Source organism: Oncorhynchus masou, chromosome 29, assembly GCF_036934945.1.
Source record: "Oncorhynchus masou masou isolate Uvic2021 chromosome 29, UVic_Omas_1.1, whole genome shotgun sequence".
Lineage (NCBI taxonomy): Eukaryota > Metazoa > Chordata > Actinopteri > Salmoniformes > Salmonidae > Oncorhynchus > Oncorhynchus masou.
Genome location: NC_088240.1, coordinates 17,275,073 through 17,289,940, shown reverse-complemented (window position 1 = coordinate 17,289,940; position 14,868 = coordinate 17,275,073). Strand labels below are relative to the sequence as shown.

Here is a 14,868-nt window from a genome sequence, read left to right as displayed (position 1 = left end):
TCAGGGCTGTAGTGGAGCATCATGTCTATTGTATATCATTAAGTCAGCTGACATAGCTCTCAGGGCTGTAGTGGAGCATCACGTCTATTGTATATCATTAAGCCAGCTGACATAGCTCTCAGGGCTGTAGTGGAGCATCATGTCTATTTTATATCATTAAGTCAGCTGACATAGCTCTCAGGGCTGTAGTTGAACATACTGTAATTGTTCACCAGTGGCTCGCTAATGTTGTGGAGACTGGAGGGCCTCTGCCAGGTCTGACACATTTTTACATTTACGTTTTAGTAATTTACAGATGCTCCTATCTCTATGAGTAGAGACATGTCCCCCCGACTGGAATGAGTAGAGACATGTCCCCCCGACTGGAATGAGTAGAGACATGTCCCAATGACTGGAATGAGTAGAGAAATGTCCCCCGACTGGAGTGAGTAGAGACATGTTCTCCTGACTGGAATGAGTAGAGACATGTTCTCCTGACTGGAATGAGTAGAGACATGTCCCCCTGACTGGAATGAGTAGAGACATGTCCCCCTGACTGGAATGAGTAGAGACATGTCCTCCTGACTGGAATGAGTAGAGACATGTCCCCATGACTGGAATGAGGAGAGACATGTCCCCATGACTGGAATGAGTAGAGACATGTCCCCATGACTGGAATGAGTAGAGACATGTCCCCCCGACTGGAATGAGTAGAGACATGTTCTCCTGACTGGAATGAGTAGAGACATGTCCCCCTGACTGGAATGAGTAGAGACATGTTCTCCTGACTGGAATGAGTAGAGCCATGTTCTCCTGACTGGAATGAGTAGAGACATGTTCTCCTGACTGGAATGAGTAGACATGTCCCCCTGATTGGAATGAGTAGAGACATGTCCCCCTGACTGGAATGAGTAGAGCCATGTTCTCCTGACTGGAATGAGTAGAGACATGTTCTCCTGACTGCAATGAGTAGAGACATGTTCTCCTGACTGGAATGAGTAGACATGTCCCCCTGGCTGGAATGAGTAGAGACATGTCCCCCTGATTGGAATGAGTAGAGACATGTCCCCAAGACTGGAATGAGTAGAGACATGTTCTCCTGACTGGAATGAGTAGAGCCATGTTCTCCTGACTGGAATGAGTAGAGACATGTTCTCCTGACTGGAATGAGTAGAGACATGTTCTCCTGACTGGAATGAGTAGACATGTCCCCCTGATTGGAATGAGTAGAGACATGTTCTCCTGACTGGAATGAGTAGAGACATGTTCTCCTGACTGCAATGAGTAGAGACATGTTCTCCTGACTGGAATGAGTAGACATGTCCCCCTGACTGGAATGAGTAGAGACATGTCCCCCTGATTGGAATGAGTAGAGACATGTCCCTCTGACTGGAATGAGTAGAGACATGTTCTCCTGACTGGAATGAGTAGAGACATGTCCCCCTGATTGGAATGAGTAGAGACATGTCCTCCTGACTGGAATGAGTAGAGACATGTCCCCCTGACTGGAATGAGTAGAGACATGTTCTCCTGACTGGAATGAGTAGAGACATGTTCTCCTGACTGGAATGAGTAGAGACATGTCCCCCTGATTGGAATGAGTAGAGACATGTTCTCCTGACTGGAATGAGTAGAGACATGTTCTCCTGACTGGAATGAGTAGAGACATGTCCCCCTGACTGGAATGAGTAGAGACATGTCCCCCTGACTGGAATGAGTAGAGACATGTTCTCCTGACTGGAATGAGTAGAGACATGTTCTCCTGACTGGAATGAGTAGAGACATGTCCCCCTGATTGGAATGAGTAGAGACATGTCCTCCTGACTGGAATGAGTAGAGACATGTCCCCCTGACTGGAATGAGTAGAGACATGTTCTCCTGACTGGAATGAGTAGAGACATGTTCTCCTGACTGGAATGAGTAGAGACATGTTCTCCTGACTGGAATGAGTAGAGACATGTCCCCCTGACTGGAATGAGTAGAGACATGTCCCCCTGATTGGAATGAGTAGAGACATGTTCTCCTGACTGGAATGAGTAGAGACATGTCCCCCTGATTGGAATGAGTAGAGACATGTCCCCCTGATTGGAATGAGTAGAGACATGTTCTCCTGACTGGAATGAGTAGAGACATGTCCCCCTGATTGGAATGAGTAGAGACATGTCCCCCTGATTGGAATGAGTAGAGACATGTTCTCCTGACTGGAATGAGTAGAGACATGTCCCCCTGATTGGAATGAGTAGAGACATGTTCTCCTGACTGGAATGAATAGAGACATGTCCCCCTGATTGGAATGAGTAGAGACATGTCCCCCTGATTGGAATGAGTAGAGACATGTTCTCCTGACTGGAATGAGTAGAGACATGTTCTCCTGACTGGAATGAGTAGAGACATGTCCCCCTGATTGGAATGAGTAGAGACATGTCCCCCTGATTGGAATGAGTAGAGACATGTTCTCCTGACTGGAATGAGTAGAGACATGTCCCCCTGATTGGAATGAGTAGAGACATGTCCCCCTGATTGGAATGAGTAGAGACATGTTCTCCTGACTGGAATGAGTAGAGACATGTCCCCCTGATTGGAATGAGTAGAGACATGTTCTCCTGACTGGAATGAGTAGAGACATGTCCCCCTGATTGGAATGAGTAGAGACATGTCCCCCTGTTTGGAATGAGTAGAGACATGTTCTCCTGACTGGAATGAGTAGAGACATGTCCCCCTGATTGGAATGAGTAGAGACATGTTCTCCTGACTGGAATGAGTAGAGACATGTCCCCCTGATTGGAATGAGTAGAGACATGTCCCCCTGATTGGAATGAGTAGAGACATGTCCCCCTGATTGGAATGAGTAGAGACATGTTCTCCTGACTGGAATGAGTAGAGACATGTCCCCAAGATTGGAATGAGTAGAGACATGTCCCCCTGATTGGAATGAGTAGAGACATGTTCTCCTGACTGGAATGAGTAGAGACATGTCCCCCTGATTGGAATGAGTAGAGACATGTCCCCCTGATTGGAATGAGTAGAGACATGTCCCCCTGATTGGAATGAGTAGAGACATGTTCTCCTGACTGGAATGAGTAGAGACATGTCCCCCTGATTGGAATGAGTAGAGACATGTTCTCCTGACTGGAATGAGTAGAGACATGTCCCCCTGATTGGAATGAGTAGAGACATGTCCCCCTGATTGGAATGAGTAGAGACATGTCCCCCTGATTGGAATGAGTAGAGACATGTTCTCCTGACTGGAATGAGTAGAGACATGTCCCCCTGATTGGAATGAGTAGAGACATGTCCCCCTGATTGGAATGAGTAGAGACATGTCCCGCTGATTGGATTGAGTAGAGACATGTCCCCCTGATTGGAATGAGTAGAGACATGTCCCCCTGATTGGAATGAGTAGAGACATGTCCCCCTGATTGGACTGAGTCTGACTTTCTGTGTCTATATCCACAGAAATGTGTCTCTATGTCTGATCTGACTCTGCATCTAACTGATTTGGAGACTGTCGAGTCATCAGGAATCCATTCAACTCTGGCATTTGGATTCATACTGCATTCCATTCAGTGTTTGCATTCTTGTTGCATCTGGTAAGAGTTTGGCTGCAGAGAAGGGACTGTATGACAGCCAGTATGTGGTACTCTTTTGGAGGGCTGAAGAGTGGAATATGCTGATGGGGAGGATAGAGTCATATTTTACTGTGAAGAAGAGTGGATGAAAGACTAAGTCTGTAGGGGAGGTCTGGAATTGACTGAGAACATCTGGTGATGTGGTAAACCCTACTGGACTCTCTCGCTCTCCCTCTCCCTCTCTCTCTCGCTCTCTTGCTCTTTCTCGCTCTCTCTCCCTAAATGTCATTATTCCTCCATCCTCTTCTCTCCAGCTCTCTCTCTCTCCCTCCACTTCTTTTTCCTTTTCTCTACATTTCCACAACGGCTCCCATCTGGTTGCCATGGAAACTCCACATATGTCTCCCACAGCTGTTTTGCCGTTTTCCCAAAAATGACAGCTGGTTGTTTCTCTCTCTTTCTCGCCCACTCTCCCTCTGTCTCTTCAGAGCCAATCAGCCTGATGAAACAGAGCTCACAGATGAACACGCTAATGCATGGCAAAAGAGCAATAAGGGGTTTTGCTGCCAAACCACTCCCTGTCTTAGTAGGACTGCTAAGCATGTTAATAATGAAGGGAGAATATCCGTTGTTTTTTCTGACTGGATATGACCTGGGTGGTTGTATGGTGTATATGGGATGGAGAAGGTCTTAGAGTGTGTAGAGACACAGTATAATGGACCACAGCAACACTGAATTAGCATGTTACCCACGTGACTACACATCAACTTTGAGAGCTGGTGTCAGTCAGACTAACACTGAATAGTACCTGCTAATCAATAATAGAACAGGACAGTGGCTAGGGTTGGCATATGGACCACTAGTAGACCAGGACAGAGGAGAGTGTTGATACTTGGACCAATAGGAAAATGGAACATTGGGTGGTGTTGACGTATGGACCAATAGAGAGCACTGGAAAGTGTTGACATGATCTAAACCAGAAAATCCACAATATAGCCCTGCATACAGCAATTCTCTGTCTGATTGCCCTGAGGGTCAAAAACTGTAGCTTTTTACTTCTGACCTCTGTTGAGTCACGCTCAATAATGTCCCATAAAAACACAGACAGGTCCTCCTGCTGTGGAATGGAATGTCCGACAAACCTGAGGCCGTCCAGACGGACGCCTGACTGTATCAGTCTCTTATTGATATTAATAGTAATAAAATACTAAATAAGATGCAATTTACATGACATTTTAATCATTTAGCAGACAATTTTATCCAGTCCATTCAACTAAAGTAGGTGTCGAGTGATGCGACCACCACAACCTTATGTTGGGATTAGAAACTAATACTACACTAATGAGTCATTGAACACAACAATAATACTGCAACTATTTCATATCAATTGCTCTAACTCTGTTAAATGATGCTTGATTACTAACATAGCTGGGATTATATTCCTGAGCTTCAGGCAGGAGTGAGAGAAGGTGTGTGTGCGAGAGAGAGAGTAAGAGAGAGAGAGATAATTGTGTTGATTAACTTAACGAAAGCTGTGTTCTTCCTCAGCAGCCGTTTAAGCTCCATTAAGCACCAAGGAGGTGGCATGTAAGTGTGTGTGTGGTGTGTGTGTGCTTGTGTTTCGGTGACTGAGTACTCGTGCCTACGTGTCTATGTACTGTACGTGCCTGTGTGTGTGTTTATAATTCATCTATAAACAATTAAGGATCTCCCATTATCAGGAAAAAGTAGAGATTGATTGGTTGATCAGTGAAGTCCTTACAGTACAGGAATATGACCTAGAGAGAAATTAATGGAGCAGCCTGCAAAGATACTTTGAGGATTATAACTGACTAGCACATTCTACTGATTCTACTGAAACACGCACTGCATGGTCAAACTCTACTGCAGTACCACTGTTAAATTACTGTTACGCTGGTGCTATGTCCTAGCTCAGCTTGACATGTATCCGCCCTAACCAGCTGAAGTGTGTGTGTGTGTGTGTGTGTGTGTGTGTGTGTGTGTGTGTGTGTGTGTGTGTGTGTGTGTGTGTGTGTGTGTGTGTGTGTGTGTGTGTGTGTGTGTGTGTGTGTGTGTGTGTCTGCATGTGTGTGCATGTGTGTGCACGGTTGTGCGTGTGTGATCATTAAAAACACATTTATTTAGATAATGACCACTTAGGCTAAGCGACCCCATAGGGTTCATCACTAGGGTTCATAGGATGGAAATGGTATGATCACCATGGTAATGACAGTGGTTATTACCCTCACTGCTAACAGCTCTGGTTAAATTATTGTTTAAGAGAGTCAGTGAGTTAGTGTGCGTGTGTCTGCAGCTTGCTTGGCATAGTAGTTTGGTCTTTTGCTGAGGTAAGGTCTCCCAATGTTTATTCAGCATCCATCTTGGCTTGTCACTGTGGTTGAGGAAACATTTCTACAGCCCTCTCTCTCTCTGTCTGTCCATCTCTCTCAATTCCTCATGCTCTCTGTCTTTTCATCTCCGTTTCTCCCTCTCGGTAGAATCATTATTGTTTGGTTGGGAGTGGTTGGGAGTGGGTTGGGAGTGGGTTGGGAGTGGGTTGGGAGTGGGTTGGGAGTGGTTGGGTGTGGGTTGGGAGTGTGTTGGGAGTGGATTGGGAAGGGTTTGGGAGTGGGTTGGGAGTTGTTTGGGAGTTGGTTGGGAGTTGTTTGGGAGTGGGTTGGGAGTGGTTGGGAGTGGGTTGGGAGTGGGTTGTGAGTGGTTGGGAGTGAGTGGTTGGGAGTGGGTTGTGAGTGGGTTGGGAGTGTGTTGGGAGTGGATTGGGAAGGGTTTGGGAGTTGGTTGGGAGTGGGTTGGGAGTGGTTGGGAGTGAGTTGGTAGTGGGTTGGGAGTGGGTTTGGAGTGGTTGGGAGAGGGTTGGGAGTGGGTTGGGAGTGGTTGGGAGTGGGTTGGGAGTGGTTGGAAGTGGGATGGGAGTGTGTCGGGAGTGGTTGGGAGTGTTTGGTAGTGGTTTGGGGTGGGTCGGGAGTGGTTTGGGAGTGGGTTGGGAGAGGGTTGGGAGTGGGTTGGGAGTGGTTTGGGAGTGGGTTTGGAGTGGTTGGGAGAGGGTTGGGAGTGGTTGGGAGTGGGTTGGAAGTGGGATGGGAGTGTGTCGGGAGTGTTTGTTAGTGGTTTGTGGTGGGTCAGGAGTGGTTTGGGAGTGGGTTGGGAGAGGGTTGGGAGTGGGTTGGGAGAGGGTTGGGAGTGGGTTGGGAGTGGTTTGTGAGTTGGTTGGGAGTGGGTTGTGAGTGTGTTGGGAGTGGATTGGGAAGGGTTTGGGAGTGGGTTGGGAGTTGTTTGGGAGTTGATTGGGAGTGGGTTGTGAGTGGTTGGGAGTGGGTTGGGAGTGGTTGGGAGTGGGTTGGGAGTGGTTGGGAGTGGGTTGGGAGTGGTTGGAAGTGGGTTGGGAGTGGGTTGGGAGTGGTTGGGAGTGGGTTGGGAGTGGTTGGGAGAGGGTTGGGAGTGGGTTGGGAGAGGGTTGGGAGTGGGTTGGGAGAGGGTTGGGAGTGGGTTGGGAGTGGGTTGGGAGTGTGTTGGGAGTGGATTGGGAAGGGTTTGGGAGTGGGTTGGGAGTTGTTTGGGAGTTGGTTGGGAGTGGGTTGTGAGTGGTTGGGAGTTAGTTGGGAGTGGGTTGGGAGTGGTTGGGAGTGGGTTGTGAGTGGTTGGGAGTGGGTTGTGAGTGGTTAGGAGTGGGTTGTGAGTGGTTGGGAGTGGGTTGGGAGTGGTTGGGAGTGGGTTGGGAGTGGGTTGGGAGTGGTTGGGAGTGGGTTGGGAGTGGTTGGGAGTGGGTTGGGAGTGGTTGGGAGTGGGTTGGGAACGGGTTGGGAACGGGTTGGGAGTGGTTTGGAATGGGTTGGGCGAGGGTTGGGAGTGGTTGGGAGTCGTTGGGAGTGGTTTGGGAGTGGGTTGGGAGTGGGTTGGGAGAGGGTTGGGAGAGGGTTGGGAGTGAGTTCGGAGTGGGTTGGGAGTGTTTGGGAGTGGTTTGGAGTGGGTTGGGAGTGGGTTGGGAGAGGGTTGGGAGTGGGTTGGGAGAGGGTTGGGAGTGGTTTGGGAGTGGGTTGGGAGTGTGTTGGTAGTGGATTGGGAAGGGTTTGGGAGTGGGTTGGGAGTTGTTTGGGAGTTGGTTGGGAGTGGGTTGTGAGTGGTTGGGAGTGGGTTGTGAGTGGTTGGGAGTGGGTTGGGAGTGGTTGGGAGTGGGTTGGGAGTGGTTGGGAGAGGGCTGGGAGTGGGTTGGGAGTGGGTGGGAGTGGGTTGGGAGTGGGTTGGGAGTGGTTGGAAGTGGGATTGGAATGTGTCTTGAGCGGTTGGGTGTGGTTGGGAGTGGGTTGGGAGAGGGTTGGGAGTGGTTGGGAGTGGGTTGGGATAGGGTTGGGAGTGGGTTGGGAGTGGGTTGGGAGAGGGTTGGGAGTGGGTTCGGGGTGTGTTGGTAGTGGATTGGGAAGGGTTTGGGAGTGGGTTGGGAGTTGTTTGGGAGTTGGTTGGGAGTGGGTTGTGAGTGGTTGGGAGTGGTTTGGGAGTGGGTTGGGAGTGTGTTGGGAGTGTGTTGGGAGTGGATTGGGAAGGGTTTGGGAGTGGATTGGGAGTTGTTTGGGAGTTGGTTGGGAGTGGGTTGTGAGTGGTTGGGAGTTAGTTGGGAGTGGGTTGGGAGTGGTTGGGAGTGGGTTGTGAGTGGTTGGGAGTGGGTTGTGAGTGGTTGGGAGTGTGTTGGGAGTGGATTGGGAAGGGTTTGGGAGTGGGTTGGGAGTGGGTTGGGAGTGGGTTGGGAGTGGTTGGAAGTGGGTTGGGAGTGGTAGGGAGTGGGTTGGGAACGGGTTTGGAGTGGTTGGGAGTGGGTTTGGAGTGGTTTGGGAGTGGGTTGGGAGTGGGTTGGGAGTGGGTTGGGAGTGGTTGGGAGTGTGTTGGGAGTGAGTTCGGAGTGGGTTGGGAGAGGGTTGGGAGTGTTTTGGGAGTGGATTTGGAGTGGATGGGAGTGGTTTGGGAGTGGTTGGGCCAGTGGTTGGGCCAGATCTGTGTGAGTCTTTGATTAAATGATCAACAGTTCAGTGTTGCTTTTTCAATAGAGTTCAGCTTTTTGTAAAGCAGATCAATGTCTGTGTTAGTGCAGTAGAATATATGACAGTTTGTAGAGCAGAATGACCAGTTCTGTGTCAGTGTGTGGCGCATGATGTAGTTACTATACTTGTAGTGCAGATCTGTGTCAGTGTGTTAGTCAGTGCACTCTGGCTTAGGAGAGCTGATGTATTCTGATGTGATGTGATCCAGGCAGATACTCCACCTCTCACAACTGCTACTGTAATGGTGGTGGGCTCATACACTCTGATACACTCTGACTGACTGAATGATGTCTGACTGATGACTGACTGACTGAATGATGTCTGACTGATGACTGACTGACAACTGACTGATAGCTGACTGACTGAGGACTAATGACTGACTGACTGATAAGTAACTGACTGATAGCTGACTGACTGAGGACTAATGACTGACTGACTGATAAGTAACTGACTGATAGCTGACTGACTGAGGACTAATGACTGACTGACTGATAAGTAACTGACTGACTGAGGACTAATGGCTGACTGACTGATAAGTAACTGACTGATAACTGACTGACTGAGGACTAATGAATGACTGACTGACGACTGACTGATAACTGACTGACGACTGACGACTGACGATTGATGACTGACTGATAACTGACTGACTGATAAGTAACTGACTGACTGATGACTGACTGACTGATTGACTGATAACTGGCTGATAACTGACTGACTGATGACTGACTGATAACTGACTGACTGATGACTGACTGACTGACTGACTGATAACTGGCTGATAACTGACTGACTGATGACTGATAAGTAACTGACTGACTGATGACTGACTGACTGATTGACTGATAACTGGCTGATAACTGACTGACTGATGACTGATAAGTAACTGACTGATAGATGACTGACTGATGACTGACTGATGACTGACTGATAACTGACTGACTGATGACTGACTGACTGACTGACTGACGACTGACTGATGACTGACTGACTTACTGACAACTGTCTGACTGATAACTAACTGATGACTGACTGACTGACTGAAAACTGATGACTGACTGACTTACTGACAACTGTCTGACTGATAAGTGACTGACTCCTCAAGGGCAGGCGGAGTACAAGCCACACACAGGGGATTATACTGGAGGGCAGGAAGCTGTAGAGTGAGTGTGTGTGTGTGTGTGTGTGTGTGTGTGTGTGTGTGTGTGTGTGTGTGTGTGTGTGTGTGTGTGTGTGTGTGTGTGTGTGTGTGTGTGTGTGTGTGTGTGATGTGTGTGTGTGTGTGTGTGTGTGTGTGTGTGTGTGTGTGTGTGTGTGTGTGTGTGTGTGTGTGTGTGTGTGTGTGTGTGTGTGTGTGTGTGTGTGTGTGTGTGTGTGTGTGCATGCATTTACAAGTACAGGTTTATTGAAAAAAATACACTGTTTGCGAGTCTTTCCAATAGCGCTTCATTTCAAGTAATATTGTTTATCTGTTATTTTCTACCTCGGCTGTCTATCGTCCTGTCTACCTTTGTTGTTACTATATCCACATGGGTTCACACACTAGGCGTTTGTGGTTTATAAGTGTGTAATATATAAAGTAATATTGCTCTCTCTTTCTACGTTGCAGTGCTGTGTCTGCTGAAGCAGGGAGCTGACCCCAACACTCCTATCACCTCTGGAGGTTCTCTTCTACACCTGGTAAGAACACACACACATGGCCAAGTCCAGACATAAGCAACAGAAGTGTCCTCAGTCGGTGTCTCAACTTACTATTGACAGTTAGAATAGTAGAATACAACAGATGCAATTTATAAATGTGGTTGTGCACATGCAGTTGATCTCTTGTTATGTAACTCATTTGCTGATAAGTAGCCATGTACATGTTTTGATCGTTAGTTAGTCTAGCCAACTATCTAACTTTACAAAAAATCATAGGCCAAAGACTACCCGGGCACACAGGGCACAATCCCAGGGACCCTGACCTCCAGGGTCCCCCATTGATTTTGTTAGCCACTCTCACTCAGATATCATATTAACTTGGCATACATCATGGCAAAATGTGTTGAATTGTAGGAAATAGCTTTGAAGAAGGAATAATTAAGAATTCAGATAATGTGTCTTTGTTCCTAAATCCCTCTGACTCATTGTTGGACTGTCTGTCAACGTGCGCACATCTCTCACTCAGGGACCTATCTCTCATTCTAGCTCTCGCTCTACCTCGCTCTCCCTGAGTGAGAGAGGTTTGCACGTTGACAGACAGTCCAACAACGAGTCAGAGATTAAATTTGATGTTATTCCCCTTTAAAACTGCAAAAATGTTCTCTCCACCCCATGGTGAAATTGGTAGAATTGCAGAAAATTGACATTTTTCACTCGGGCATCAAAAGGGGGGACACAAAAATGTTTCGCTGTGAGGAGGAGGGCTCCCCAACCAAATCTCACTTAGGGCACCGAAAAGGCTAAAGCCAGCCCTGCACACACATGCACACACACACACACACACACACACACACACACACACACACACACACACACACACACACACACACACACACACACACACACACACACACACACACACACACACACACACACACACAAACACATCCACCTATTGTTTTTAACTATTTAGATTGTTCCCATACTGTACACATTATGAAATATTATAGCCACCATGGTGATATGAGTTTTGATTAAATGTACTGTATTATAAATTTCATCCATGTATGCAAAGACATTTTGAATGTTCCCTGGACCGTAGAACATTTGACCATGCTCAGCAGAAACGCTACTATAATTGAAAAACAATCAACAATTTCATTTGGCTCACCATTATCCAACCAACACTCTCTCTCTCTTCCCCGCTGTCTCTTTCTTTCTCCCTTTCTCTCTCTCTTCATCTGTCTCTCTCTCTCTATCCCATAGTGTGCTCGCCATGACAACGTGTTTGCTGCAGAGGTTTTGATTGAGCGAGGGCTTAACGTCAACATGCAGGATGAGGACCTCTGGACAGCCCTGCACGTGGCATGTGTGTGTGACCACGCCGACATGGTGCTGTTGCTATTGCTGGTGAGAAACACGCACGCACGCACGCACGCACACACACACACACACACACACACACACACACACACACACACACACACACACACACACACACACACACACAGACACAGACACACACACACACACACACAAACCATAAAGTGGAGCATCACAACATCATAATAATATTTCCCTATGGGGTCTGTCCAGAGGGGTTTGGGTCAGGTCTGGTGTTCTGTAGTATTAGTCTATCAGAGAGGTTTGGGTCAGGTCTGGTGTTCTGTAGTATTAGTCTATCATAGGGGTTTGGGTCAGGTCTAGTGTTCTGCAGTATTAGTCTATCAGATTGGTTTGGGTCAGGTCTGGTGTTCTGCAGTATTAGTCTATCAGATTGGTTTGGGTCAGGTCTGGTGTTCTGCAGCATTAGTCTATCAGAGGGGTTTGGGTCAGGTCTGGTGTTCTGCAGTATTAGACTATCAGAGGGGTTTGGGTCAGTTCTGGTGTTCTGTAGTACCAGGACTATCAGATTGGTTTGGGTCAGGTCTGGTGTTCTGCAGTACCAGGACTATTAGAGGGGTTTGGGTCAGGTCTGGTGTTCTGCAGTATTAGTCTATCAGATTGGTTTGGGTCAGGTCTGGTGTTCTGCAGTATTTGTCTATAAGAGGGGATTTGGTCAGGTCTGGTGTTCTGCAGTATTAGTCTATCAGATTGGTTTGGTACAGGTCTGGTGTTCTGTAGTATTAGTCTATCAGAGTGGTTTGGGTCAGGTCTGGTGTTGTGCAGTATTAGTCTATCAGAGGGGTTTGGGTCAGGTCTGGTGTTCTGCAGTATTAGTCTATCAGAGGGGTTTGGGTCAGGTCTGGTGTTCTGCATTATTAATCTATCATAGGGGTTTGGGTCAGGTCTGGTGTTCTGCAGTACCAGGTCTATCAGATTGGTTTGGGTCAGGTCTGGTGTTCTGCAGTATTAGTCTATCAGAGGGGTTTGGGTCAGGTCTGGTGTTCTGTAGTATTAGTCTATCAGAGGGGTTTGGGTCAGGTCTGGTGTTCTGCATTACCAGGACTATCCGATTGGTTTGGGTCAGGTCTAGTGTTCTGCAGTATTAGTCTATCAGTTTGGTTTGGGTCAGGTCTGGTGTTCTGCAGTATTAGTCTATCATAGGGGTTTGGGTCAGGTCTGGTGTTCTGCAGTATTAGTCTATCAGAGCGGTTTGGGTCAGGTCTGGTGTTCTGTAGTATTAGTCTATCAGAGGGGTTTGGGTCAGGTCTGGTGTTCTGTAGTATTAGTCTATCAGAGGGGTTTTGTTCAGGTCTGGTGTTCTGTAGTATTAGTCTATCAGAGGGGTTTGGGTCAGGTCTGGTGTTCTGCAGTATTAGTCTATCAGATTGGTTTGGGTCAGGTCTGGTGTTCTGCAGTATTAGTCTATCAGATTGGTTTGGGTCAGGTCTGGTGTTCTGCAGTATTAGTCTATCATAGGGGTTTTGGTCAGGTCTGGTGTTCTGTAGTATTAGTCTATCAGATTGGTTTGGGTCAGGTCTGGTGTTCTGCAGTATTAGTCTATCATAGGGGTTTTGGTCAGGTCTGGTGTTCTGTAGTATTAGTCTATCAGATTGGTTTGGGTCAGGTCTGGTGTTCTGCAGTATTAGACTAACAGAGGGGTTTGGGTCAGTTCTGGTGTTCTGTAGTATTAGTCTATCAGATTGGTTTGGGTCAGGTCTGGTGTTCTGCAGTATTAGTCTATCATAGGGGTTTTGGTCAGGTCTGGTGTTCTGCAGTACCAGGTCTATCAGATTGGTTTGGGTCAGGTCTGGTGTTCTGCAGTATTAGTCTATCAGAGGGGTTTGGGTCAGGTCTGGTGTTCTGTAGTATTAGTCTATCAGAGGGGTTTGGGTCAGGTCTGGTGTTCTGTAGTATTAGTCTATCAGAGGGGTTTGGGTCAGGTCTGGTGTTCTGCAGTATTAGACTAACAGAGGGGTTTGGGTCAGGTCTGGTGTTGTGCAGTATTAGTCTATCAGAGGGGTTTGGGTCAGGTCTGATGTTCTGCAGTACCAGGTCTATCAGATTGGTTTGGTTCAGGTCTGGTGTTCTGCAGTATTAGTGTATCAGAGGGGTTTGGGTCAGTTCTGGTGTTCTGCATTACCAGGACTATCCGATTGGTTTGGGTCAGGTCTAGTGTTCTGCAGTATTAGTCTATCAGTTTGGTTTGGGTCAGGTCTGGTGTTCTGCAGTATTAGTCTATCAGAGGGGTTTGGGTCAGGTCTGGTGTTCTGCAGTATTAGTCTATCATAGGGGTTTGTGTCAGGTCTGGTGTTCTGCAGTATTAGTCTATCAGTTTGGTTTGGGTCAGGTCTGGTGTTCTGCATTACCAGGACTATCCGATTGGTTTGGGTCAGGTCTGGTGTTCTGCAGTATTAGTCTATCAGTTTGGTTTTGGTCAGGACTGGTGTTCTGCAGTATTAGTCTATCAGTTTGGTTTGGGTCAGGTCTGGTGTTCTGCATTACCAGGACTATCCGATTGGTTTGGGTCAGGTCTAGTGTTCTGCAGTATTAGTCTATCAGTTTGGTTTGGGTCAGGTCTAGTGTTCTGCATTTCCAGGACTATCCGATTGGTTTGGGTCAGGTCTAGTGTTCTGCAGTACCAGGAATATCAGAGGGGTTTGGTTCAGGTCTGGTGTTCTGCAGTATTAGTCTATCAGAGGGGTTTGGGTCAGGTCTGGTGTTCTGCAGTATTAGACTATCAGATTGGTTTGGGTCAGGTCTGGTGTTCTGCAGTATTAGACTAACAGAGGGGTTTGGGTCTGTTCTGGTGTTCTGCAGTATTAGACTAACAGAGGGGTTTGGGTCAGGTCTGGTGTTCTGCAGTATTAGTCTATCAGTTTGGTTTGGGTCAGGTCTGGTGTTCTGCAGTATTAGTCTATCAGATTGGTTTGGGTCAGGTCTGGTGTTCTGTAGTATTAGGTCCAGTGTGAGACAGGAGCAGCTGTGGAGTAGGGGACAGGAGCAGCTGTGGAGCAGGGGACAGGAGCAGCTGTGGAGTAGGGGACAGGAGCAGCTGTGGAGTTGGGGAAAGGAGCAGCTGTGGAGTTGGGGACAGGAGCAGCTGTGGAGTAGGGGACAGGAGCAGCTGTGGAGTAGGGGACAGGAGCAGCTGTGGAGTTGGGGACAGGAGCAGCTGTGGAGTTGGGGACAGGAGCAGCTGTGGAGTTGGGGACAGGAGCAGCTGTGGAGTTGGAGACAAGAGC

General features: G+C 47.8%; 1 protein-coding gene across 1 annotated transcript in view; it reads left to right on the top strand.

The window, feature by feature from the left end:
* Positions 1-14,868, top strand: part of LOC135519092 (unconventional myosin-XVI-like) — a 290,319-nt gene that overhangs the window by 59,125 nt on the left and 216,326 nt on the right. The window contains 2 exon segments of the mRNA XM_064944150.1: positions 10,209-10,279; positions 11,507-11,650. Of these exon segments, the coding sequence (XP_064800222.1) occupies positions 10,209-10,279; positions 11,507-11,650 (215 nt within the window).